The sequence below is a fragment of the Grampus griseus genome (genome assembly GCF_964374135.1).
Source record: "Grampus griseus genome assembly, chromosome: 16".
Taxonomy (NCBI): Eukaryota; Metazoa; Chordata; class Mammalia; order Artiodactyla; family Delphinidae; genus Grampus; species Grampus griseus.
The window spans coordinates 49,506,338-49,531,462 of NC_139010.1; the positions used below are offsets into that span (position 1 = coordinate 49,506,338).

Below are 25,125 nucleotides of genomic sequence, written 5' to 3' on the forward strand. Positions count from 1 at the left end.
AATTAATTAAATTACTCATTGGGTGAACATACTTTTCATGTGCTATTATGTGTTCTGCCATCTTGAAGGGTAGGTTTTACCTGACAGCTAGAAATTATCTAGACATTCTTTATGTCATTCAGGTAAATTTCCTTAAAACATTTATTTTTTTGTCTACGAGCCACATTTTTGGAACAATAAAATAAAATGACAAATCGGGGTCACAGATCTTAAATCTCTGGATTGTTGTTGAATTTGACAAAATAAGCTAGATGTTTTCACCTTATTGCTACAGATACATAACACTACCTCAGGAAGCCAAGCTGCTTTAACCAAAAAAGAAAAAGAAGGGACTTCCCTGGCAGTGCCGTGGTTAAGATTTCGCCTTCCAATGCCGCGGGTGCGGGTTCATTCCCTGGCTGGGGAGCTAAGATCCCACGTGCCTCGTAGCCAAGAAACTGAAACATTAATCAGAAGCAGTATTGTAACAAATTCAATAAAGACTTTAAAAATGGTCCACATCAAAAAAAAAATCTTTAAAAAAAAAAAGAAAAAGAAAAATCAATGTACAAATAGAGATGAAAAGGCCAAGTTTTGTAGTTGAGTGTCAGAGAAGATCATTTTGTAGGGTATTTTGAGTTTTCTAATTAATGCAATATGCATTGCGTAAAGCATGCGTATGTATTTCAGTACCTAGGTTCTAGTCCAAGCTTGTTTGAGAGTTTACAGCTTGCCGCTAGGAGACCTTCTGGTTTCAAATGTCTGGCCCAGGTTTCTGCCTTCAAAAATTAAATGCTGGGAAGAAAGTTTTAAAATGTCATGAGCATAATAAAACATTATGCTTTGATCTTGACAAAGGTATTATTAGACAATCACCCAACTCATTTATAAATCTGGATTTATTTCTTTAGAAAATTGTCCAATTTTCACACAGTTTCAAAGACAACACTTATAAATTACATGGCATGGTAATTTTGCGAAACTCTGACACCAAATTGAAGGTATACTGGCAATGTGTTGAAAGTATACTGATGTGTGACGTTTCACTTGTTTTTTCTTTCAATCCTCAGTCACCTGAGAACTCAGTTCAATGTGAATGGATCTTAAATAATGTAGAAAGAGATGTTTAAGGGCTTCAGAATCTATATTTACATACAACTACTTCCCTCACAAAATATGTGCCTTAAGACACTGTGCATAGTTCAATAAATATTCCTGGATTTGATTTTTATTAGAACTTTGTTCTGTTCAAGGATGGTAAATCTTTCATTCTTAGACTATATTTGTTACCACACGGTGTGGCTTAGTCCATGTCTAAAAATATTCATGATTCAGTCTTGCTTTGCAAAATTCAGTCTGTTTTTTTAAAAAAAATAAATTTATTTATTTATTTTTGGCTGCGTTGGGTCTTTGTTGCTGTGCGCAGGCTTTCTCTAGCTGCAGCGAGCGGGGCCTACTCTTCCTTGCAGTGCGCAGACTTCTCACTGCGGTGGCTTCTCTTGTTGTGGAGCACGGGCTCTAGGCGTACGGGCTTCAGTAGTTGTGGCTCACGGACTCTAGAGCGCAGGCTCAGTAGTTGTGGCGCACGGACTTAGTTGCTCCACGGCATGTGGGATCTTCCAGACCAGGGCTCGAACCTGTGTCCCCTGCCTTGGCAGGCAGATTGTTAACCACTGTGCCACCAGGGAAGCCCCCTCAGTCATTTTTAAATGTGCTTATTTCTGCTCTGTGTCACTGACAAAGGACTTGAGAGAGATATATTGATATTCACAATCTCTCCTCTAGAAGTATAATCCAGACACTACCTCATCATATAGCTCTATTTCTTGTAAAGAATTACTTTATACAAATAATTTACAGTAATAGTTTTAATTTTATGAATAAAAAATAAACAGTACTAACAAGATTAGTAACTGCTTTGCATTCACAAGAGAATCATAAAGCAATTTTTCAATAAACAACTTGATAGTTACATAATGTTTTTCAAAATCAAGACGGCTCTTATTTGTAAATTGACAGCAAAACATCTAGAGGTATGCTGGTACACTGGCTCCTTGGAAAGGAAAACAAGGCTCTGACTTGTAGCGTTTGCCAATATCTGTGGTGACAACTGATAGACGATTTTGTTGAAGCTGGAATATTTATATACGGATCTCTAAACCGGCACACATACGCACACCATTCTATACAAATGTGCATGCTTTGATTCTTCCTCAAAGGAGCCTCAGAAGACAGTTTTTCTCCTGGGGCAGGATATGGATGGGACAGCCTCTTTATAAGAGCAACACAACTGAAAACAGATAACATGGATAACGCTGATACTCTCCTTTAGGAGAGACTGAGTTTGAAACATCACCCTTTTTTGACTGCAGTGGAGAATCCGACAGCTCTAGTGTTTCCTCTAGAAGGATTTTGACCACAGTGAACTCCACTGAGCAAAAAAAAACATTAGAAATACAAAGCTCTTCCAAAACATTACCCATGGCAACCATAGTTATCCTCATACCATGGTGACCTCCAGATTGAGTGGTCCACAGACCAACAGTCCAAGATGGAAATAGAATCCAGTCCTTTTTGTACTTCTTCATATGAGGTCATAATGATTATGACGCTTTCCTTAGCAGTAATTCAATCTGGGAAAATTTTAATCTCTGTGCAATATCCAGGGAACTCTCACCATGCTGAGGAGAAAAAGAAATCATAGCTATTTATCTCCAAGAAAGTCAAATGTCAATGCAATGACAATGTCATCCTATTAATGCTAGAACCGAATGACAGACAATGTTGACTGTCATTCGGTTCTAGCATTAATAGGATAACTTGATTCCTTAATGAGGACAATTGATTTGCTCTTAACAACTTCAGAGGCAATTAATTTATGTCAACACAAAGCCAGAGTTAGAAGGTTATGATGATAGAAGAACCTCAGACCAAGGTCCAAAGATCCTTACCTTGTTCTTTATCATGGGGTCTGCACGGGCTGCAAGGAGCAGAGGAATGAGAGTCTGGTTTTTCATTTCGCAGGCATAATGTAGCGCAGTGCAGCCATACTGAAACACAGAGGATCGACATCAGTCGGAATCCTTACACACTGCAGCATATGGCTTCTTTAGCAAGCACTTTTCATATTTTGTAATGTACAGCTAAGCCAAACAAACAGTCTGAAAACCATTTTTGTGGAACTATTTCATGCAAGTAAACTTTTGAGGGAAGAAAATGAGTGCAAAGGTTTGGGGCCAAAGGTGAAGACAAAACCTTATAAACAGGGAGAAGTTAGCCAATGGTACTCCTGTTACCGCTGTTCTTACTGTCATTTGGATTTCTCTTTGACCTTTGTCCTTATCTTTCCTTAGTTTGCAGATGGGGCCCTTCTCACCAGTGGGTTGGGATCTTGGCTGCAGCAGCAGCTGTTAGGATTTATTGAGCACTTACTATGTGCCAGGCACTCTGCCCAACGCTTCACATAATGATCCCTATAAGATTGCCAACAAACACATGAAAGAATGTTCAACATCATTAATCATTAGAGAAATGCAAATCAAAACTACAGTGAGACATCATCTCACACCGGTCAGAATGGCCATCATTAAAAAATCTACAAACAATAAATGCTGGAGAGGGTGTGGAGAAAAGGGAGCCCTCTTGCACTGTTGGTGGGAATGTAAATTGATTCAGCCACTATGGAGAACAGTATGGAGGTGTCTTAAAAAACTAAAAATAGAATTACCATATGACCCAGTAATCCCACTACTGGGCATATACCCTGAGGAAACCATAATTCAAAAAGAGTCATGTACCAAAATGTTCATTACAGCTCTATTTACAATACCCAGGACATGGAAGCAACCTAAGTGTCCATCGACAGATGAATGGATAAAGAAGATGTGGCACGTATATACAGCAGAATATTACTCAGCCATAAAAAGAAACGAAATTGAGTTATTTGTAGTGAGGTGGATGGACCTAGAGTCTGTCATACAGAGTGAAGTAAGTCAGAAAGAGAAAAACAAATACCGTATGATCCCTATAAGTAAGGACTAGTGATGTTCCCATTTTACAGATGAGGAAACCGAGAGTCCAGTATGTTTAAAACTTGCCAAAACTCACATAGGTATAAAGTGGCAAGCCTAGGTTTACACATAGGCATTCTGACTCCAGCTTAACTACTGACGCTGGAATTTTGTAATCAGAGCCTGCATTTTTCTTAACTCCCCACCAGTGGCGGGGCAGTTCTTTTAAAAATGTTCTATATTCAATAAAAATGTTATTCCCATGAGTTCAGTGACAGAATATAAACAATATCAAGGTTGCCTGACGCAGTAAAAAGGAAAGAAGGAAGGAGGGGAAGGAAGCAGAAACTAAATGTACAAGTGTTTCGGAAAATAAAGCGAGCAACTTTATAGTTGACAAGTACACTACCCACAAATACCATTTGCAATGTTATTTCAAAGTGACTAAAAATATAAACTTACACAATCTGTAGCATTAACTTCGGCACCAGCGTTAAGTAGCATTCGTACAAGAGACTCATTCTGCTTTGTCTTTGATACCTATGACAACAAGCACAAAAACAAGAGAGGTTTATTTACAAATATTGTCTCCCTCTTACGCCCCGTACTACTCCAATCAATAGGCTTCATTTTAATCCCAACACCCCTACGCGTCTATGCATCTTTCTTAAACTCTCCCCCACCTCCTCACTGCTCTTTAATATTAATTAGGTAAAGCCATGGTTGTCAGAGTGTGGCCCTGGAGTAACAGTATCAGCACCTTGGGACCTAAAAATGCAAAATCTGGGGCCCTACCCCACTCCTGCCAAATCCTACTGAGGATGGAGTCCAGTGGCCGGTCTTTCCCTTCCTTGGTCAAAACCCTTCTATCATCCCATTGCTCTAGGGGCTAAAGCAAAGTCTTCAGCCTGTGACAAGGTGCCATATATTTTTCCCTCTGTTTATGGCCCCAGGCATCTCATCCACAGCCCCGGCTCACCTTGGCCTCGGTTAGTCTTTCATTCCCACCAGGCTCCCCCGTGCCATAGAAGAGCTGCCCTGAATGTTTCTTCTGCCTAGAAGCCTCCTCTCTCCTCTTTGCCTGGTAAGTTCATCTTTAATATCTCAGCCCAGGCCCCTCTCCCTCCAGGAGGCTGTCCCTAACCTACCTGTCCAGGCGACATCCCTCTCCTCTGGGCTCTCCTAACACTGACCACCTCTCTCTACCAACTACCTCATAGGAACTTCACATGTGTTCTGTCACTATTGGATTAATGACTTATTCTTCACAATAGAAGAATAAGTGGCACAGTGGTTAAGAATCCGCCTGCCAGTGCAGGGGACACGGGTTGGAGCCCTGATCCAGGAAGATCCCACATGCCGCGGAACAACTAAGCCCGTGAGCTACTGAGCCTGCGCTCTAGAGCCCGCAAGCCACAACTACTGAAGCCCGAGCGCCTAGAGCCCATGCTCCGCAACAAGAGAAGCCACTGCAGTGAGAAGCCCACGCACCTCAGTGAAGAGAAGACCCCACTCAGCGCAACTAGAGAAAGCCTGCGTGCAGCAGCGAAGACCAATGCAGCCATATAAATAAATAAATAGATAGATAGATAAATAAATAGATAAATAAATAAATTTTAAAGAAAGAAAAGAAATAGTAGGGAGAGGATTCTTTTTAATATTCAGGATTTTTGCTTTTCCTTCAGAAGATTCTTAAACAAATTTAATTTATTTTTCCTAATAAACATTGCACAGATGATTTTACCATTGACTGATTTACCGGGCTACCTTTCTTCTTGCTTTACTTCAGTCATAGCATTGCATGTATGTTAGAGATGCCATTTGTAGAATACAAACGAAGAGCTTACTTTGTTACTTTTTATTTACATCTCACCAACTTGGCAAAATTTAATGACTCATGCTGTCGATCTCTTACTCATTTGTACTCATTTATCTTTTGCTCTCAGAGTGTTGTACTCACCATGAGGAAATAGCCAATAAGCAGGACAGGCATTAAGAGGATAATGAGTAGATAATCAAAGAAGGTAAATCTTTTCTTCACAGCATAATGCAAGCAGGTTCTCTGTTTCTAAAAAATTAAGAAAAGGACTATTTATTAATAAAATATTGTTTTAAATTGCATATTTTTAGATTACCCTATCAAAAAATTTAGTCCACACTTTTTATTTTTGTGGTATCCATGGCATCTCTTTCTGTGGAATAAATCTAATTAATAAACTCAGAATTCCATTGACCAGAATACTGAACACAGTACAGTCTAAAGGAAAAGTTGGGCCATAGAAAGACAAGTGAAATGTACCTTTTACAAATCATCAAAAGACAGATTCTCACATTCATTTTGGTTTGGGGAAAAAAATACATGGAGATATAAACATAGGACAATTTAGTATGAAAACCTATAGTTACTCCTTAATCATCTATGGTACACAATTATTCATTTTGTGGTTTGTTTATAGGAAAATTTTAACCACATGGCAATTTTTCCATGTTCCTACATGAACACAAGCAGTGCCGGACGAATGGAAATAACTCAGTTTAATTCTTCAAATACATGAATAATTATCAGGTGACAGATTTAAGCTTCTAGGAATTGCGGGGGTTATAAAACCTCAGGGCCTCATAATCAAAGCAAAGGTAGACCGAAACACGCACAAATAAGTGTAATGCAAAACAAGCTATGGTGACTGGAATTCCAACCAAATCAATGAGAAGAGAGGAAAGTCAGGAAGAAAAGAGAAGTTCATTTCTACTCTTCTTAAATAAGAATATTTTTGTTTTTCTAATGGTATCTGTGTTCTCTGTAAAAATTTTGCAAACTAGACAAGAGTATAAGGATAGAATTTAAAATCACCCATTATCCAACAGCCCAGAGTTAACTGTTGATAGTTTGCTGTATCTTCTTCCAGTCTTTAAAATGCATATATGTGGAATTTTTCAGTGTAGGATCATACTGCACATGCAAAAGTATACCTGCTATTTTTTTCAATTAACATGTAGAATATGTGCATTTTCCTATGCCATTTAATATTTTTAAACATGTAACTGTTATGGCTGCACTGTTTACTCTTCTATGGAGCTGTTCGAATTTATTTAGCCAAACCCTACCTGTTGAACATTTCAAGTAATTTTAACTTTTCATTTTCACAAATAACATTGCTTGAATCCTCATGTATAAAGTTTTGTCAACATTTCTAAATGTGTCCTTAGCATAAGTTTCAAAAGATAGAATTCCTGGCATACAAGGAAGGTATTGATGCCCCTCACACTGTACTGCTAAATTGTGTTCTGGTAAAATGATAATGATTTAAACTTCCTTCCTGATAGCATTAGATTTTCTGTCTTAATCCTGGTCAATCTGGCACACCAAAACAAACAAACAACACAACAAAAAGATATCTCTATGTTTTAGTTTAATTTGCTTTCCATACAATCCGTCACTCTGTTAGGCATGTATGTACATCTGTACCAACACCAGAGCTTTTTGTTTGCTTGCTTTTAAGGCTTCTGTTTAGTACTTCTGAAGAGAACTCAAATATAGACTTAAGAAACAGGAAAGCACCATTCAGATTATTAATGTACAAGGATTAGTATTGGGGAAAATGGAAAAGATTAAACCTTTAAAAACCATTGAAAATATCTTTTAAATGGACAGTTGCAAACGAAACACTTCTCATAAAATCTCTGCTAAGGTATCCACTGAAGTCCTTCCCAGGATTTCCATAAGCAGCCTGGCTCAAGTTCTCTGCAAAACAGAGATAAGCATGCCGCCTCAGCCCTGTCCCTGTGTTGACAAACATCCCCCTCCCTCAGCTTCCTAACCAGCAAGTCTCCTGAGAGGGCACAAACCCAGAGACATCTGTCTTGGCCACCCCATCTCACCACAAGGCCAGACACCTGGTTCTTCAGCTGGGTGCTAGGGCAATCATGTCACACTCCACTAAGCAGCCTATCTGTTAGATTAACACAGCCATGACTTGCTTTTAAACCCAACCCACAAAAAATAGGAAGCACAAACAAGAAAATCCAGTAGTGGAATTCCCTGGTGGCACAGTGGTTAAGAATCCGCCTGCCAGTGCAGGGGACACGGGTTTGAGCCCTGGTCCAGGAAGATCCCACATGCCACGGAGCAACTAAGCCCACGTGCCACAACTACTGAGCCTGCACTCTAGAGCCCATGAGCCACAACTACTGAGCCCACGTACCACAACTAGTGAAGCCTGCGGGCCTAGAGCCCACGCTCTGCAACAAAAGAAGCCACCGCAATGAGAAGCCTGTGCACCACAACGAAGAATAGCCCCTTCTGGTGGCAACTAGAGAAAGCCCACGGACAGCAATGAAGACCCAATGCAGCCAATAAATAAATAAATAAAATTTTAAAAATAAAAAAATTAAAAGAAAGTCCAGTAGTGATCCATTTTCTGATAATATATTATTACTCCCAATGAGCTAGACTTTAAACTGACTTGGAAGGGAGAAGTGGGGCCCTACAGGCTATTTTCCCTCACTGAATGTACTTGAGTGGGTACAGGGCGTTCATAATTATTACAAAGAGTGACTTTTTATATTTACTTAGCGTACTTTAAATGTTGCCTTTACTATGATGCAGACACTGGATGTTCCCAAGGGGTTCTGAAAGGATGTTCACGGCACGTCCTGCTCTTCCTTAGTTCTGAAGACTCCACGTCAGCTAATAATACATATGTAAGTGTATTCTTCATGCCTTTCTGTCTGGTTTCAAGTAGCCTCTGGTTCGTGCGCATATTTGTTCTTGGCAAATTTCTCACTGAAATTCTTTTATTCCACAAGCAAATTATAGGACCTTCTGGAGATCAGAACATTGACAGAGTAGGTAAAAATCTAACTAATGAAATAGCACCACCAGGTCAATACTTGTTCTCCAGGAAATCTTTCCTTTTACTTCTGTAATAGTGAGGAAGAGGAGTAGGGAGAGAGGAAGGGCAAAGAAAAGCATGGGGGGGGGGAGGAGGAAAAGAAAGGAAGACGCTCTATCCAGACAAATGAGTGAACCATTTTTTTTTTTTTTTTTAGAAATACAAGGACATAATCAGACATGAAACCCACAAAATATGTCTGTTCATTGACCTATGTTTTATTTTGCTTTTTAGCCTGGTAATATGGCCTCAGTGTGTGTCAGTCTTTCTAAAGTAAGGCCCCCCAAAACTGTTGGTGTTAGGAGCTACAAACAGTAAGCAAATGACATCCACTGCCTCCATTGGTGCGAGGAGAAAGGAACTACCATGGTCATGGCCTCACCCGGTTTTTGAGGTTCACATCAGCGTTTCTTCTGAGGAGGAAGGAAACGATTCTCAGGTGCCCTCGCCTGCAAGCGCAGATCAGGGGGGTGTCTCCATTAAAGCCATCTTGAACGTTGATACAGTTGCCGTCTTCCTTCACCCACTGCCACACTTGACCCAAGTCATTCTGATAGGCCGCCTGGCAGATGGGCTGAGGAGAGGAAAACAAAAGCAGGTTTTGAAATATAGGAATAATTAAACCACACCAAGAAAAAAAAATCACCCGACACCTTTAAATCCCGCGTTTCCAAATTGTAATCTACTGCTTTGTTGATGAGATTTGGGGTCTCAGTTATGTCTAGCCATAAGTCTAGAACAAGGGTAGGGCCACCAGGGATCCCTTACTATTCCCTAAATTGCTTGGCACACAAGAATGTTCATTGAATGGACGAATTAGTGAAAAGCTGGATGCAATATTGCCAACTCAGTAAGGAAAGTGTGTGTTGAGTTCATGGATAAATGATGCCTGTTAGAAAAGCAGGTTTCTACTCAAGACAAAATCTGCATATCGGAGGAGTTTAGTAATGGGACAAAGACGCATGGCCCCCTGTACTCAAGGAAATCTGCACAGTGGGAAAGAGCTATTTTAGACAAATAATATACAAATAACGAATTATGCAGTTAGCTGCAACTAGATGCTTTTTATTTTAGAAAGCATTATAAGGAATTTTGCAAAGCACGATGGGAGTTTAACAGAAAGATCTGAGCAGACATCATCTTGCCTACTTTCCCTCTCTTCTCTCCCTCTGGACTTTTCTCTCTCTCTCTTTTTTTTTTTTTTTTTTTGCGGTATGCGGGCCTCTCACTGTTGTGGCCTCTCACGTTGCGGAGCACAGGCTCCGGACGCGCAGGCTCAGCGGCCATGGCTCACGGGCCCAGCCGCTCCGCGGCATGTGGGATCTTCCCCGACCGGGGCACGAACCCGTGTTCCCTGCATCGGCAGGCGGACTCTCAACCACTGCAACACCAGGGAAGCCCTGGATTTCTCTCTTTTTTCCAATATCTCATGTTTAGTTTCTTCTACTGGGGCCTCTGCCCTTACTCTACAAAACAAACAAAAAACCAAAAAAACAGCCACTTTTTCACTTCTCTCTTCACCTGGCTAACTGCTAGCTCATCCTTCATGTCAAAACTTATTTTCATTTTATCTGTCTTTCCTGAGTCCAGCATTCCTTCACAGCAACTGACAAAACTATACCTCTTTTCTTAATTATTTATAATTGTGTGTTGAAAGCTACTGTGAACGAGGAGGGGTTGAGGCCAGAGTGAGTGAGAGAAAGCACTGAAGTTCAGGCTATAAATTCCACATGAATAGAGGCTATTTCACTCCATTCACTGCCATAGCCCCAACATATATATAACACAGTGCTGGGCACATGGTAGGCACACATTAAATAGTTTCAGATTGATTTTAATTAGACAGTATACAAAAGCACTTAGAATACGTGGCACATGAATGATGCTCAGTTTATGGAGGTTCTTATAATTGCTTATTAAGTATTAATTAAATTAATTAGCGATATCTGCCAAGAGGTAAAGAAGTGATGGTCAGAGCTGTTGCAGGAGAAATCAGAAAAAGACATGGTCCAGATGCAAAGGAGGCAAAGTTTTTTTTTAAAGTTAGAAAATTAAATTAAATTACTAGACATCACATAGTGTTTTGTTGCATGAGGTAAAAGCAGCTGAAAAGGTTCTATGCTGTTATAAACGCTGTCTCCACTAGGGGGCAGCTCAGGGTCATAAAAGCACTGACAACATAAGTCTATAATCCGAGGGGACGGGAAAAAGTCTGTTAGAATTAGCTCTATGGAAAAATCTACTTCATTTTTTTAAAAATTTCACATACACCAATGAAAATTTGCCACTGATGACTACTACTCACGGGCTAGCACTTGGGAACTGATGGTCTTCTACGCAGAACTTGAAAACAGGCGGCTATAGAGTTAATTTTTCTGCTAAAAAGTAAAATGCCTTCCTGGCTCACTTAGACATCACATACAAATTGTTAATTCTTCTTTTCCTAGCATTTTAACTTACAGTATTTCAAAAGCTGGAGTTTTTCATGTAGTGATCTGGCTTTCCAGGTTCTCTTTAAAAATTGAAAGATTTGGCAACGCTGGGCCCACATGCACACAGGACACCTCACAAAGCTTGCTCTGCTCGGGCGCCTCAAAATCTTCCCTGAGAGTTAAGCATAAGAGGAGAGGAAAAGTGGAGAGTTTTCCTGCAAGAGTCGCACGGGGTCTTGGAGTGTTTCTCAATCCCACTTGAGCAATATTACTTCCAATATTAACCTGACCTTATTTTTCCATCTTTCTTAGGCTGCCTATTTCCTAGACACACAGTTTCTGTGCTTAGCAGTACCTGCTAAAAAAAAAAGTTTAAAAGTTTCCAGAAGGAAGATAGAGTTAAGAGAATCAAGTGCAAGGTAAGATTGCTGGATTTGATCACTAATGACCATTCAGAGATGAATTTCATACAGTGTCAGACAAAAGGCAGAATACAGGGGCCTGGGTTCGCGGTCTATGAAGAATTGGAGTGTGATCAGAGAGGAATTCGTGGTAAGTTTGGTAGTGAAAGCTAAGCGGGAGCTAGTGAGTACCCAGAGGGGTGTAGCAACGTCCAGCCAAAGTTCTGCACGTTTATAGGCAAAGTGGTGGCTTCAAGTGGTTATAAATACAGGCACTGGACACAAACTTTCTGGTTCCAATCTCAACTCTGCCACGAAACAGTTATGTTATTTGGACAACTTACTTAATCATTTGGTGCTCAGTTTCTTTCTCCATTTAATAATCACATCTTCTTTATCAGGTTACAGAAAGGATTAAGCGTGACTGTATAGATGAAGCACATAACTCAGGTCTGACTCATAATAAACCCTCAATTAATGTAAGCTACTCTTACAGTTATTTTTAAAAAACATAGCAGCCAGTGAAGATGGGCAGAGGTGGTTATCAAATAAATAATTACCGAAAGAGAATGAAGAGATGATAGGATAGTGAACAAAAGTCGGAAGAATTAACCTTACTAAACAATGACAGTTTGGTTCTAAAGCCAAAGCAAGGGAGGAAAGATAAATATTCAGGATAGAGAGAACTTTACATTAGCTGAATTTTTTGCCAGAAAGTCTGAGGTTTGATCTTCATGCCTTATGCTAACATGTATTTATCATCAATAAATAGATAGACATAGATATTCAATAAACAACAATTATGTTTAAATACATGAATGGGTTAATGATGTAGGGGAGCAAAATTTGCCACCCCAAAATGTGCCTCTTTGGCATGAGGATTAATTTAGGCTGATTATTTTTAAGAAACTGAAGACTCAGAAAGTCTTTTTACCTCTCCCTCAGCTGCCTAAAGAATTTAGATAAAAGATTCTCTGACGTAAATCCTACCAATGTTTTCTTAGGTCAGTCTCCCAAGGCAATAGAAATAAAAACAAAAATAAACAAATGAGACCTAATCAAATTTACAAGCTCTTGCACAGCAGAGGAAACCATTATATAAAAAAAAGAGAGAGCCTACAGAATGGGAGAAAATATTTGCAAATGATGCAACCGACAAGGGCTTAATCTCCAAAATATACAAACAGCTCATACGACTCAACAGCAAAAATACAAACAACCCAATTGAAAAATGGGCAGAAGACCTTAATATACATTTCTCCAAAGAAGACATACAGATGGCCAGTGGACACATGAAAAGATGCTCAACATCACTAATTACTGGGGAAGGGATAAATTGGGAGATTGGGATTGACACATACACACTACTATATATAAAATAAGTAACTAATAAGAACCTACTGTATAGCACAGGGAACTCTACTCAATACTCTGTGATGACCTATATGGGAATAGAATCTAAAAATGAGTGGATATACGTATATGTATAACTGATTCACTTTGCTGTACAGCAGAAACTAACACAACATTGTAGATCAACTATACTTGAATAAAAATTAATTTTTAAAAATCACTAATTATCAGAGAAATGCAAATCAAAACTACAATGAGGTACCACCTCACACCGGTCAGAATGGCCATCATTAAATAGTCTACAAATAGGGACTTCCCCTGTGGTCCAGTGGCTAAGACTCTGAGCTCCCAATGCAGGGGCCCTGGGTTCGATCCCTGGTCAGAGAACTACATCCTGCATGCCGAAACTAAGAGTTCGCATGCCGCAACTAAAGATCTCACATGCCGCAACTAAAAGATCCTGCATGCAGCAACGAAGATCCTGTGTGCTGCAACTAAGGCCCGGCTCAGCCAAATAAATAAATAATTGTTTTTTTGAAAAGTCTACAAATAGCAAATGCTGGAGAGGGTGTGGAGAAAAGGGAACCCTCCTACACTGTTGGTGGGAATGTAAGTTGGTGCAACCACTATGAAGAACAGTACGGAGGTTCCTCAGAAAACTAAAAATAGAACTACCATATGACCCAGCAATCCCACTCCTGGGCATATACCTGGACAAAACTATAATTCAAAAAGATACATACACCCCTATGTTCATAGCGGCACTGTTCACAATAGCCAAAACGTGGAAACAACCTAAATGTCCATCGACAGGTGAATGGATAAAGAAGACATGATACATATATACAATAGAATACTACTCAACCATTAAAAAAGAACAAAATAATGCCATTTGTAGCAACATGGATGCAACTAGAGATTATCATACTAAGTGAAGTAAGTCAGAAAGAGGAAGACAAATACCATATGATATCACTTATATGTGGAATCTAAAATATGGCACAAATGAACCTGTCTACAAAACAGAAACAGACTCACAGACTGTTGGTTGAGATCAGACTGTGGTTGCCAAGGGGCGGGGGGGAGGAGAGGGATGGACTGGGAATTTGGGGTTTGTAGATGCAAACTATCACATTTAGAATGAATAAACAAGGTCCTACTGTAGAGCACAGGGAACTATATCCAATCTCCTGGAATAAACCATAATGGAAAAGAATATTAAAAATAAGAATGTATACATGTGTAAAACTGATTCACTTTGCTGTACAGCAGAGACTGGCACAACATTGTAAATCAACTCTACTTCAATTAAAAAAAAAAGTGGGGGTGAGGGACCCCTGTTCTGGAATAGAGCTTTCAGCAGAGATCTCTGCAAAGAGTATGGGGGAAACCCAGCAGGGCCTAAAGATCAGAGTCCACTCTGTGTCGCATTGTCTCTGCAGGCCCAGCAAACATTTAGTTACCAAACATTTGCTTTTTCATCTTTTGTGAATTATATTCCTCCCCTTCAAAGTCCCAAATCACTACCCCCAACACCCTCTCCGTCTTTAGCTGAAGATGGTATTTAACGTGAGGGTTTCAGCCATTTTGGTGAGTTATTCAGTTTTCCTGGGTCTCTCCCAAGTATACATGTTATTAAAATTTTGTTTGATTTTCTCCTATTAATCTTTCTCCTGTCCATTTAATTCATAGACCAGCCAGAAGAAGAGGAAAGGTACGTGCCTGGCTTTCAAAATAGCTGATAACTGGGTGCTAGAGGCCCACCCCAGTCCCACTTTGTATCTCCCTTTTCCAGGCCCTAAAATTTAAGTGCCTCTGGGGAGCACAAGACACGTTTAGTTTGTTGATGATTAACTAAACTATTCTGTATGGGTTATTTAACATAACCGTGTTTTACACTGCTCCAAGTAAAATAGATATCACAGCTGGAAAAATATTTCACATTATTTTAGTACCATGGAGGAATCTGAGCTGCTTGCACTGTAATAGAGGTCTTGAAAAGCAAAGTTTCCCCACCATCCCCACTTTCAGTATTGCTTCCCCTGAAGTATAGTGGATCCTCCCTAATTGTCAGTCTAAAGAAAGAGACTTTGGAACTCTGCCTTGATAAGTTGCTTATTAACCATCTCCATGCGGAAGCTCCCCCCCATTTAAAATGTTCCCTGGGCTTCCCTGGTGGCGCAGTGGTTGAGAGTCTGCCTGCTGGTGCAGGGGACACGGGTTCGTGCCCCGGTCCGGGAAGATCCCACATGCCGCAGAGCAGCTGGGCCCGTGAGCCATGGCCGCTGAGCCTGCGCGTCCGGAGCCTGTGCTCCGCAATGGGAGAGGCCACAACAGTGAGAGACCCGCGTACCGCAAAAATAAATAAATAAATTAATTAAAAAGACAATAAAATGTCCCCTCACAATTTCTGAGGAGAATCTGTGGTTTTTGATGCAACACGGTTCAGATAGTGTACAAGATAAACGTGTACACTAATGAAATATCTTCCCAGAAAAGGCAAGAAGATGTTTTCTTCCTCTTCAACTTAGGAAATCTTAGGGAATGATAATGAAGGCTTTATTTTATTCGTACAATAAATCTCAAGGCTTTCCTTCTGATAACTCATTTCTTCACATAATGTGATTTAAATTTCTTAGTAAATTCTTTCTTTCAGATAAATAAAAAAGGCACAGGAATTTTTTTTTTTTTTGTCTTAGGTCCACTTAGCCTTTATGTGACATAAAGGACAGTCCCAGCAGTTGTTGGATTATGAGGATAGTAACAGTGAAGGGGAAATCAAGGAAGGACACACATTTACCTATTTTCTATTCCTTCTCCAACAAGGTCTTTCTGAGAACATGATGTCTTCACGGCCAGGAAGTTAAAGAAGCTTCGTTACCACACTTGAGACCTGAGAAGCTCTGAGGCCAGGGCAGGGCAAGAAAGTCTTTGCCTCCAATCATGAGGAGAAAGGGCAGAGGAAGGGTGGCTTCTAGCTGCTTGATCTAGCAAATCGGAGGCCCTGATATCTCCCTACTACCTCAGACCACCAAAGACGTAAATGCAGGGCTTTGAGGAAGCAGTAGTGTCACTCTCACTGCCTCCTGGGCTCCAGGACTTTCTGCCAAACAATGGCTGCCCAAGGGTGAGGATGACCATGTTAAACTGACATTATTTAGAATTACTGGAGCACCGTGATGACAAAAAGCAAATCTATCTTTAGTCAGTAATATTAGTCTCTAAATTTGGGATAGACAATAAAACTTCTTACTGCCTGTACCTAGATGAACTGCTCTCACCCATACCTTTCATATACCACTCAGTTATTCCAACTGGCCCAACTTCCCCTGCTTCAGATTCTCCATACATACACCCCTTGTCCGGAACACGCTCCCCAAGATTCCCAAGACTAGATTCGTATTCCTCAGAGTTCAGCTCGAATGTCATTGCCTCACTGGGGCCTTTCAGGCCAAATCTAATTACATATACACACCCCTCTTATATACTCTCTCTTTATCCTGTTGCTTCCTTGATTTCTCTTTCACTACTTACAATTATTTTTTTTAATTTGTATATTCATTTTACATTGGTAGCTCCAAGAGGTCAAGATCTACTCTTATTCATTTATCACTATGTACCAGGAGCTAACATGTGCCTGGAATATAGTATGTGATCAATAAATATTGTTGATTAAATAAATGGATGACTGAGTGAATGAATAAATATTTACAAATGTTCAGTGATGGTTTCTGTTCATACATTGAAGTTATCATTTCCTTTTTAAAATGTGATTTAGTACCACATTATCACTTGTAAAATACTTAAAATATACAAGGAAAGAATCAAGAAATCAATTGGGATAGAAGCTATTTGGTGCTCTTTTTTAAATATACAATGCCAGGACTTCCCTTGTGGTGCAGTGGTTAAGAATCCACCTGCCAATGCAGGGGACACGGGTTCGAGCCCTGGTCTGGGAAGATCCCACATGCTGCAGAGCAACTAAGCCCACGAGCCACAACTACTGAGCCTGCGGGCCACAACTACTGAAGCCTGTACACCTAGAGTCCATGCTCTGCAACAGGAGAGGCCACCGCAATGAGAAGCCTGCACACCAAAGTGCAGAGTGGCCCCCGCTCGCCGCAACTAGAGAAAGCCTGTGCACAGCAACGAAGACCCAACACAGCCAAAAATAAATAAAATAAAATAATTTTTTAAAATAAATAAATAAATATACAATGCCAAAATCTTCAAAGGATTCAATACACAAACTAAGTAGATAGAGATTGTGAGGGGGGCATTTTTTTCAATTGCTTTTGCCTTTCCTTTTCCCTTATCATGGAAGGACACAATGTTTCATGCTGAACCGGATCTCACCCAACTATCCTGTTTTATATATCAAAACTGTGACCAGAAGAGGTTAAGTGATTTACCCCAATTGCCCCGAGTTTCTGGCACAATAGGGACTAAATTCTAGGTTTCCTGGGTTTCCAGTCCAATGGCCTTCCCATTCATTGCATCTCTATTCTTGTTCCCCCTGAGTTCTCCTCTTCGATGGTACCAGCTCTCCCAAAAAGCCCTGCTCAGCCTAAATTGCTTTCTCTGGACACTGTATATTTCAATATGATCCCCTTCTTCTTTAAACCATATGCTCTTTTTCTATGGTAACATCTTCCTGTCTGAAAAACAGATATATTCCTAAAACATTAATATTAAGAGTGTGTGTATGTGTGTGTGTGGGTACCACTGTTCATAGGTAACTTTAACATTAGACTTTCCCCAAGTTTAAAGGGATACATGATTGTAATATAATTTTCTAGATATTCCTTTTAAGGCCTTGTTTCCCCAGTTGACAAGGACAAGAGCCTGGAGAAGATTCTATAGATCTCCTAAGCACAAATTCTTGAGCTCTTTAAGTTCTTATACAACTTCCTTCTTTCTAATTTTTGTAATACTTTGCAGTGTGCAACACTTCTCTACAGGTTGGGAGTAAAATGTACCTCATTGGAACCTGGATTTAGTTTACCCTATTCTTCTAACAAAGGGAAAAGGACAATAGTGTAACTTCGTGGGGAAGAGTGCTGGCAAAAGAGCAGAATGGTTAAGACTGGCTTATTTATGGAGGGTGACATGCCTGTTGAGAGAACTTTAGGGAAAGAACTTAGCATGTTCATCAGGACATAATCACAACTTCCCTGAATGTACACAGGTCTCTAGCCAGTAAGTACTTTTTAGCTGCATAACTCTAGGCCAGTTCCTGAAACTATCTTTGCCTCAGTTTTTTCACTTGTAAAATAAGGATAATCATAGTGACTCTCTTATATGGTTGGGTGAGTATTAAATGAGTTAATACACTTAAAATGTTTAGAACACAGCCAGGCACATAATAAAGGCCTAATTAAATACTTGTTATTATTGTAAATAGTATGAACAGGTATGTGTGATAAGGGTTTAAATCAGCGGTCCCCAACCTTTTTGGCACCAGGGACCCGTTTCATGGAAGACAATTTTTCCGTGGACCGGGGGAGGGGGGGATGTTTTCGGGGTGATTCAAATACATTACATTTATTGTGCACTTTATTTCTATTATTATTACATTGTAATATATAATGAAGTAATCATACAATTCACCATAATGCAGAGTCAGTGGGAGCCCTGAACTTGTTTTCCTGCAACTAGATGGTCCCATTTGGGGTGATGGGAGACAGTGACACCTGAAGTGTGTTGCTTATGTCTAGTCTGCTCCGTAAGATGCAGCTTAATTGTCACTTGCCACTCACAGATAGGGTTTTGATATGAGTCTGAAAGCAATTGATTTATTATGGTCTCTGTGCAGTCAAACCTCTCTGCTAATGATAATCTGTATTTGCAGCTGCTCCCCAGCGCTAGCTTCACCTCAGATCATCAGGCATTAGATTCTTATAAGGAGTGCACAGCCTAGATCCCTCCCATGTGCAGTTCACAGTAGGGTTCGTGCTCCTATGAGAATCTAATGCGGCCGCTGATCTGACAGGAGGCGGAGCTCAGGCAGTAATGTGAGCGATGGGGAGCGGCTGTAAATACAGATGAAGCTTCCCTCGCTCGCCTGCCTGCTGGCAGCTCACCTCCTGCTGTGCGGTCTGGTTCCTAACAGGAGTTGGGGATCCCTGGTTTAAATGAATCAGCCCTGTTTAAAAGTCTGGCCTGCATAGCTGGGGGTGATCAATCCAAGCTTAGTTCTCTCACTGAGCTCTAAGCATATCCTCTACTGCAGAGGTTAGGACCCACTCTGGGACACCCCCTCATTCTCTCCTTCTTTCTTACACATATATTAGAAACAACCTAAATGTCCATCGATGAACACATGGATAAAGAAGATGTGGTACATATACACAATGGAATATTATTCAGCCATAGAAGGAACAAAATTTTACCATTTGCAAAAACAAAGATGGACCTTAAGGGTATTATGTTAAGTGAAGTAAGTCAGTCAGAAAAAGATAAATACCACATGCTCTCACTTCTATGTGGAATCTAAACAACAACAATGAAAAACGACAAACAAACAAGCACACACACACACACACAAAAGCACATGAATATAGGGACTAGATTGGTGGTTGCCTGAGACAGGGCAGCAGGTCAGAGGTGTGAGAAATGGGAGAAGGGGGTCAAAAGGTGCAAATTTCTAGTTATAAAATAAATAAGTCATTGGGATGTAATGTACAACATGGTGACTGTAGTTAATAATACTGTGTTGCATGTTTGAAAGCAGCTAGGAATGTGGATCTTGAAAGTTATCATCAAAAAAAAAAAAATCTGTGGGCCTCCCTGGTAGCACAGTGGTTGGGAGTCCACTGCCATTGCAGGGGACACAGGTTCCTGTCCTGATCCGGGAGGATCCCACATGTCACGAAGCGGTTGGGCCCACGTGCCATGGCTGCTGAGCCTGCGCGTCCGGAGCCTGTGCTCCACAACGGGAGAGGCCACGACAGTGAGAGGCCCGTGTACCGCAAAAAAAAAAAAAAAAAAAAAAAATTGTAACTATATGTGATGACAGATGTTAATGGACTTATTGTGGTGATCATTTTGCAGTATATACAAATATTGAATTATTCCTTTGTACACCTGAAACTAATATAATGTTATGTCAATTATACCTCAATAAATATATATATATGCTATATATATAATAGCATAACTATTAGCAATGCAAGGCCCCAGAGGGTAGCAGAATATGCATCCCAATCTACACCTCTTAGCGTAACAGTTATTTTGAACTAAAGGCAATTGAGAAGAAGCAGATACAAAGAATGTTCTCTGCCCTCCCCCTCTTTAGCTAAAAGCAGGACATAAATATGTGAAGGTGTTGCCCCTTCTCTGTCTACCAGGAAGGACAAAGTTACCTTTGTCAGCCCAGAGAAGTCACCAAAGTAATCTACAGAGTAACATTTCTAACTAGCCCTTGTCTTCCATTAGCTCCCCTACATATTTGCCTTCCCTCAATTTGCTGCCTTAGAAACTCAAAGTACTTTTCCTTTGTCTTGCCACTCCTCTAAAAATTTATTTTTCTTTTGTTAAGATGCTATGCGAGCCCAAGTTCTAAGTACCTCTTTGAGTTACACAAAGTAGTATCACTTGTGATACTGAGTTGCATGGAAACACCATTTATCCCAACACTACTTAAGATTATTGAGAAATAAAATATTGCCTGTCATATCAGTAAACAAAGGATGTCACAGTCATCAGCAATTGCGGTCACCGCCAGCCACCAAAGGTGAGCCGGTGAGCCCCGAGGGAATTTAGGAAGGAAACAAAGAATACCTGCCATCTAGCAGCCATCAGACTGCAGCCACTCCAAAGGTGAGCCCTGTGGAAGCTCAGGATATGAAAACACAGGATCCTGGCCCCATATAGCTGAGGTGCATATCAAAGGAGTGATTTTAGTGAGCCCAGACTCTTGCATCTTCCCATACATAGAAAAGCACTAAATTACTTAGCTTGACATATCTAGTTTTCTTTTATTAACAGTAACTTTTTCTTCCTACTACCTGCCCTTTGCTGCAAAACTTCTATCTGTCCTAGTTCACCCTCGCCTCCTTGGAGCAGTTTTCTCAGGGTTATTTGAGATGCTGCCTCCCGGGCTTGAAGTCCTCAGTGTGTCCGCTGAATAAAACACTACTCTCAATTTTTAGGTTGTGCATATATTATTTTAGTTGACACTATCTTTGATTCAATGTTAATTATGAGCTTTGAATAATTACTTATGAGCTTCTAGGTAAGTTAGGGTCTTTTAGGGGTGTGTGTATACATGTGTGCGTGTGTGTGTGATTGTTGTATTTGCTTTCAAATATCATAGTAGATTCCACCTTGCTTTGTCCTCAATATATCTGAAAAGTGAAAAGTTCATTCCACTTCCAGGGATATTCTCACTGATACTTATAAGTATCAATGCCTTGCCTTGACTCAACCACTTGCCAAATCCACACCCCATCAACAAACAATTACACGCAAAGACTTCCTTAAGTAATTATTTCCAGGACCTAGACTGTACACTACAGTCTGGCTTCGCACAGCATGGTCCAGGGCCAGCAGCATATTGCAGAGCTGAAATGCATTATCTTATGCCCACCCAGACCTATAGAATAATAATCTGCATTTGAACAAGATCTTTGAGTGTTCTGTACGCACATTTAAATTTGAAAAGCACTAGCGGAGAGCAGTGTTTCTCTCCCAGGGGTGGTAAACTGATCACCTACATCAGAATCACTTGGGAGGCTCCCCTAAAAAGCAGGTTTCTGAACCGTACCTCAAACTGAGTGAAACAGACTCTCTGGGGTAGGGGCCCTTGAAACTGCATTTTTAACAAGTTCCACTTCCTGGTGCTTAGGCAATCTAGGGCTTAAGAAAGGCCAGAGGGGCTTCCCTGGTGGCGCAGTGGTTGAGAGTCCGCTTGCCGATGCGGGGGCACACGGGTTCGTGCCCTGGTCCGGGAAGATCCCACATGCCGCGGAGCGGCTGGGCCCGTGAGCCATGGCTGCTGAGCCTGCGCGTCCGGAGCCTGTGCTCTGCAACGGGAGAGGCCACAGCAGTGAGGGGCCCGCGTACCGCAAAAAAAAAAAAAAAAGAAAGGCCAGAGTAGCATTTTAGAACATTACATGTGTTGACATTTTCATATATGTGAGTTCTTTACTAGCCTAAAGTCATTGGGCAAGACATATCTAGAAATATAAACTAATCAAAGAAAAGTTGACTACAGAAAGACACACACACACACACACACACACACACCCCTGGCATTAGACATAACTGCCAACACTGAGAAACTGCCTTTAGTATTAGAAGAAGCACCCAGAGAGGTTCTGTTGAGCATCTGCAATGAAATGCTGACCGACCGGTTATTTGTGTCAGAGAGGAAAGGGAGCAAATCATGAATAATAACGTCATTACACCTCTTGGACTCTTGTTGAAACATCACCCTCTTGTACTCCTTTGAAACGTTATTAACAATCTATTTGATTCTAATAGGTTACTCTCAATACAGGAAAAAGCATTTCTGTATCCATCAGCTGTGAAAAGAAAAAACTCAAAATATGAAAACTACATTCTGTTTTTATCCTTCTTCTATACAGGGATAGACTTTATTAGTAATTGCTAGAGGTGAAATCTCCTTTCAAATATCAAGCGGAAAGGCATTACTCTATACACACATTTCCATAAAAGAGCCAGGCTATCTTTAGTCTGTTCAGAAAATCCAGTTGAAGACAATTTTTACTTGTCCTCTAGATGTTTGACATCAGAAAACACAACTCCATTAACTCTCTTTTCATAAATTTCATTTTACAGATCCAGATTACCCCCTCAAACATCTGGACATCATGACATGTATACTATACGGCTCTCTACAAGCTACTATCTAGCTAAAGTTTTAGGATTGCAAAATAATTTGCCTTAAAATGTTAAAACATCAAAAAAACTAGCACACTGGGCTTTGTTTTAACTTAATGCTCTTACAGAAAGACAGACGAAAAGGAGGCATTAATGGGGATAGGAAATTCCATTTGAAAAGCATGAGCGATTTTTAACATCTTGGGAATCTTATTTCCAGAGAAGTTACATACCTCAGAGTACAGGATTCCCATGCTGGTCCTTCACAGACTTATTTCACAGCTTCTTGAATCTTCTGGAGGTATTTAACATCAAATTAACATCAAAATCCTTCCCAGTCAAGAGAAAGGTCCCTAGAAGCCCAGGTCGGTGGCAAGTCCTTTCTTTCCACACCTGTGAGTGTTCTTCCAGCCACCTACACAGCAACACACCTTCCAGAGAGCCCAACCCAATGAAACAAGAGCATTAGTTTACCGTGTAATGAATCACCCAAGTTGCGCATCATCTAATGTTACAACCCCGAGGAACCGGTTTCTGAGTCATACCTACTCTGCCAGTGGTGACATGTGGAAAAAAAGGAAGCAAAGACGAGGGGGGAAGAAAAGTTCTCACACGGGCAGAAAGGACTCAGGGCTCAAAACAGGATATTGTGTTTAGGACATTTCCTAATTGAAATCTGGTTTTCAGTGACTATTGACAAAGGCTAAGTGCAAACAAACTCGCTTGTTAGAACCATATATGTCTGCACAGGACTTGACCTTCATGAAAAATAATCTTTAAAACGGATGGATTATTGCTATCTTTATGCACACATAAGTTTATTTATTATTCCTTGATATTTTTTATTAATATAGACTAATTAAAATAATAAAGTCAATTTATGAGCTATAGTATTTTATATACATAAATGTGCTCATAATCATATTCAAGGGCATCTTTGAGTAAAGTTTGAGCAACTCAAATTTAAAAAACCTAAACTTGGGCTTGCCTGGTGGCACAGTGGTTGAGAGTCCGCCTGCCGATGCAGGGGACGCGGGTTCGTGCCCCCGTCCGGGAAGATCCCACATGCCGCGGAGCGGCTGGGCCCGTGAGCCATGGCCGCTGAGCCTGCGCGTCCGGAGCCTGTGCTCCGCAACGGGAGAGGCCACAGTGGTGCAAGGCCTGCGTACCGAAAAAAAAAACCTAAACTTACAAAAAAAACACCTAAACTTTTTGAAATATCAGTCCCATTTACATTCTAGTGAATTCAATTATACTAAAAGGTTTAAATTACACTTATAGTATTACCATATTTGATTTTCCTTTATAAGCACTTTAATTCTGAGCCTAGAGTAATATTTTCCCAGCTAAACAATCTTGTAAATCTAATAAACTAAACTTACTCTAATATAATAAATATTAAGTCATCCTAAACATTCTAATACTGTTTTCGAATTTAGTCAATTTATAACATTCCATTTTAAAATCATAAGTCTAAAATCAATTATTCTATTATACATCAATTACTCTCTTATACATTTTAAATGGAAACACCAGGCCACTTGGTCAAACGTGCTAACATGCCAAATCTCTTAAACATCCAAGATATTTTATATACCAAACATGATACCAAATATTCACACATTTTCTCTGAACTTAACACAATCACAGCAAAGTGCTAAACTTTCCCAGAATTAAAACACCCATGCACACACCCGTGAGAGAAAGCGTTCAACCATCCCAAGCAAACTGATGTGATCAGTTAAGGTTCTTTGTGGCCAAGATTTGGTGCTAGGATCCAAGGCCTGAGCCTATATATATGAGCCTATATATATATGACTTAGCTTTGGGGTCAACCTCACAGGAGTTTTAAGAATTAGCTAATTCTTCTGTTGGAGACGGAAACCTGCAATACCCACTAAGATTGCAGCTGACTTCCTCTTTGGCTTAGTTTCATTTTGCATTTCTTTATTTCCTAAGACATTTAAGTGTCTTTCCCACTGACTTAAATCTTTCACTCTCTTATGCAAATCTCTCGTAATCCCCTTTAGCTTTCTTTGTAACCTCTTCTAACTAATTTGTAGTTTCTGCAAACTCTTTTCACCCTAACTGAACTCAAAAGTCTTTAGGGAATTCCCTGTCAGTCAGTCCAGTGGTTAGGACTCTTCGCTACCACTGCAGGGGACACGGGTTCAATCCCTGGTCAGGGAACTAAAATCCCGCCTGCCATGTG

General features: G+C 40.3%; 1 protein-coding gene across 1 annotated transcript; it reads right to left on the bottom strand.

Annotated features, from left to right (window-relative positions):
- Positions 1-1,838: 1,838 nt before the first annotated feature.
- On the bottom strand, positions 1,839-23,347 carry ANKRD22 (ankyrin repeat domain 22). The gene is made up of 6 exons (XM_082674135.1): positions 23,147-23,347; positions 9,264-9,455; positions 5,950-6,057; positions 4,452-4,529; positions 2,931-3,029; positions 1,839-2,660 (listed from the first exon to the last, which is right to left on the bottom strand). Exons 1-6 carry the CDS (start codon positions 23,165-23,167, stop codon positions 2,583-2,585), a joined length of 576 nt encoding a protein of 191 aa, XP_082530261.1. The 5' UTR covers positions 23,168-23,347; the 3' UTR covers positions 1,839-2,582.
- Positions 23,348-25,125: the final 1,778 nt, after the last annotated feature.

Coding starts and splice junctions, on each gene's coding strand:
- ANKRD22 (XM_082674135.1), bottom strand. CDS start 23,167: ATGGGAATCCTGTACTCTGAG. Junction 4,530..5,949: donor TTATTGGCTATTTCCTCATG/GTGAGTACAACA, acceptor TTGTTGTCATAG/GTATCAAAGACAAAGCAGAA. Junction 2,661..2,930: donor ACCCCATGATAAAGAACAAG/GTAAGGATCTTT, acceptor TTTTCTCCTCAG/CATGGTGAGAGTTCCCTGGA.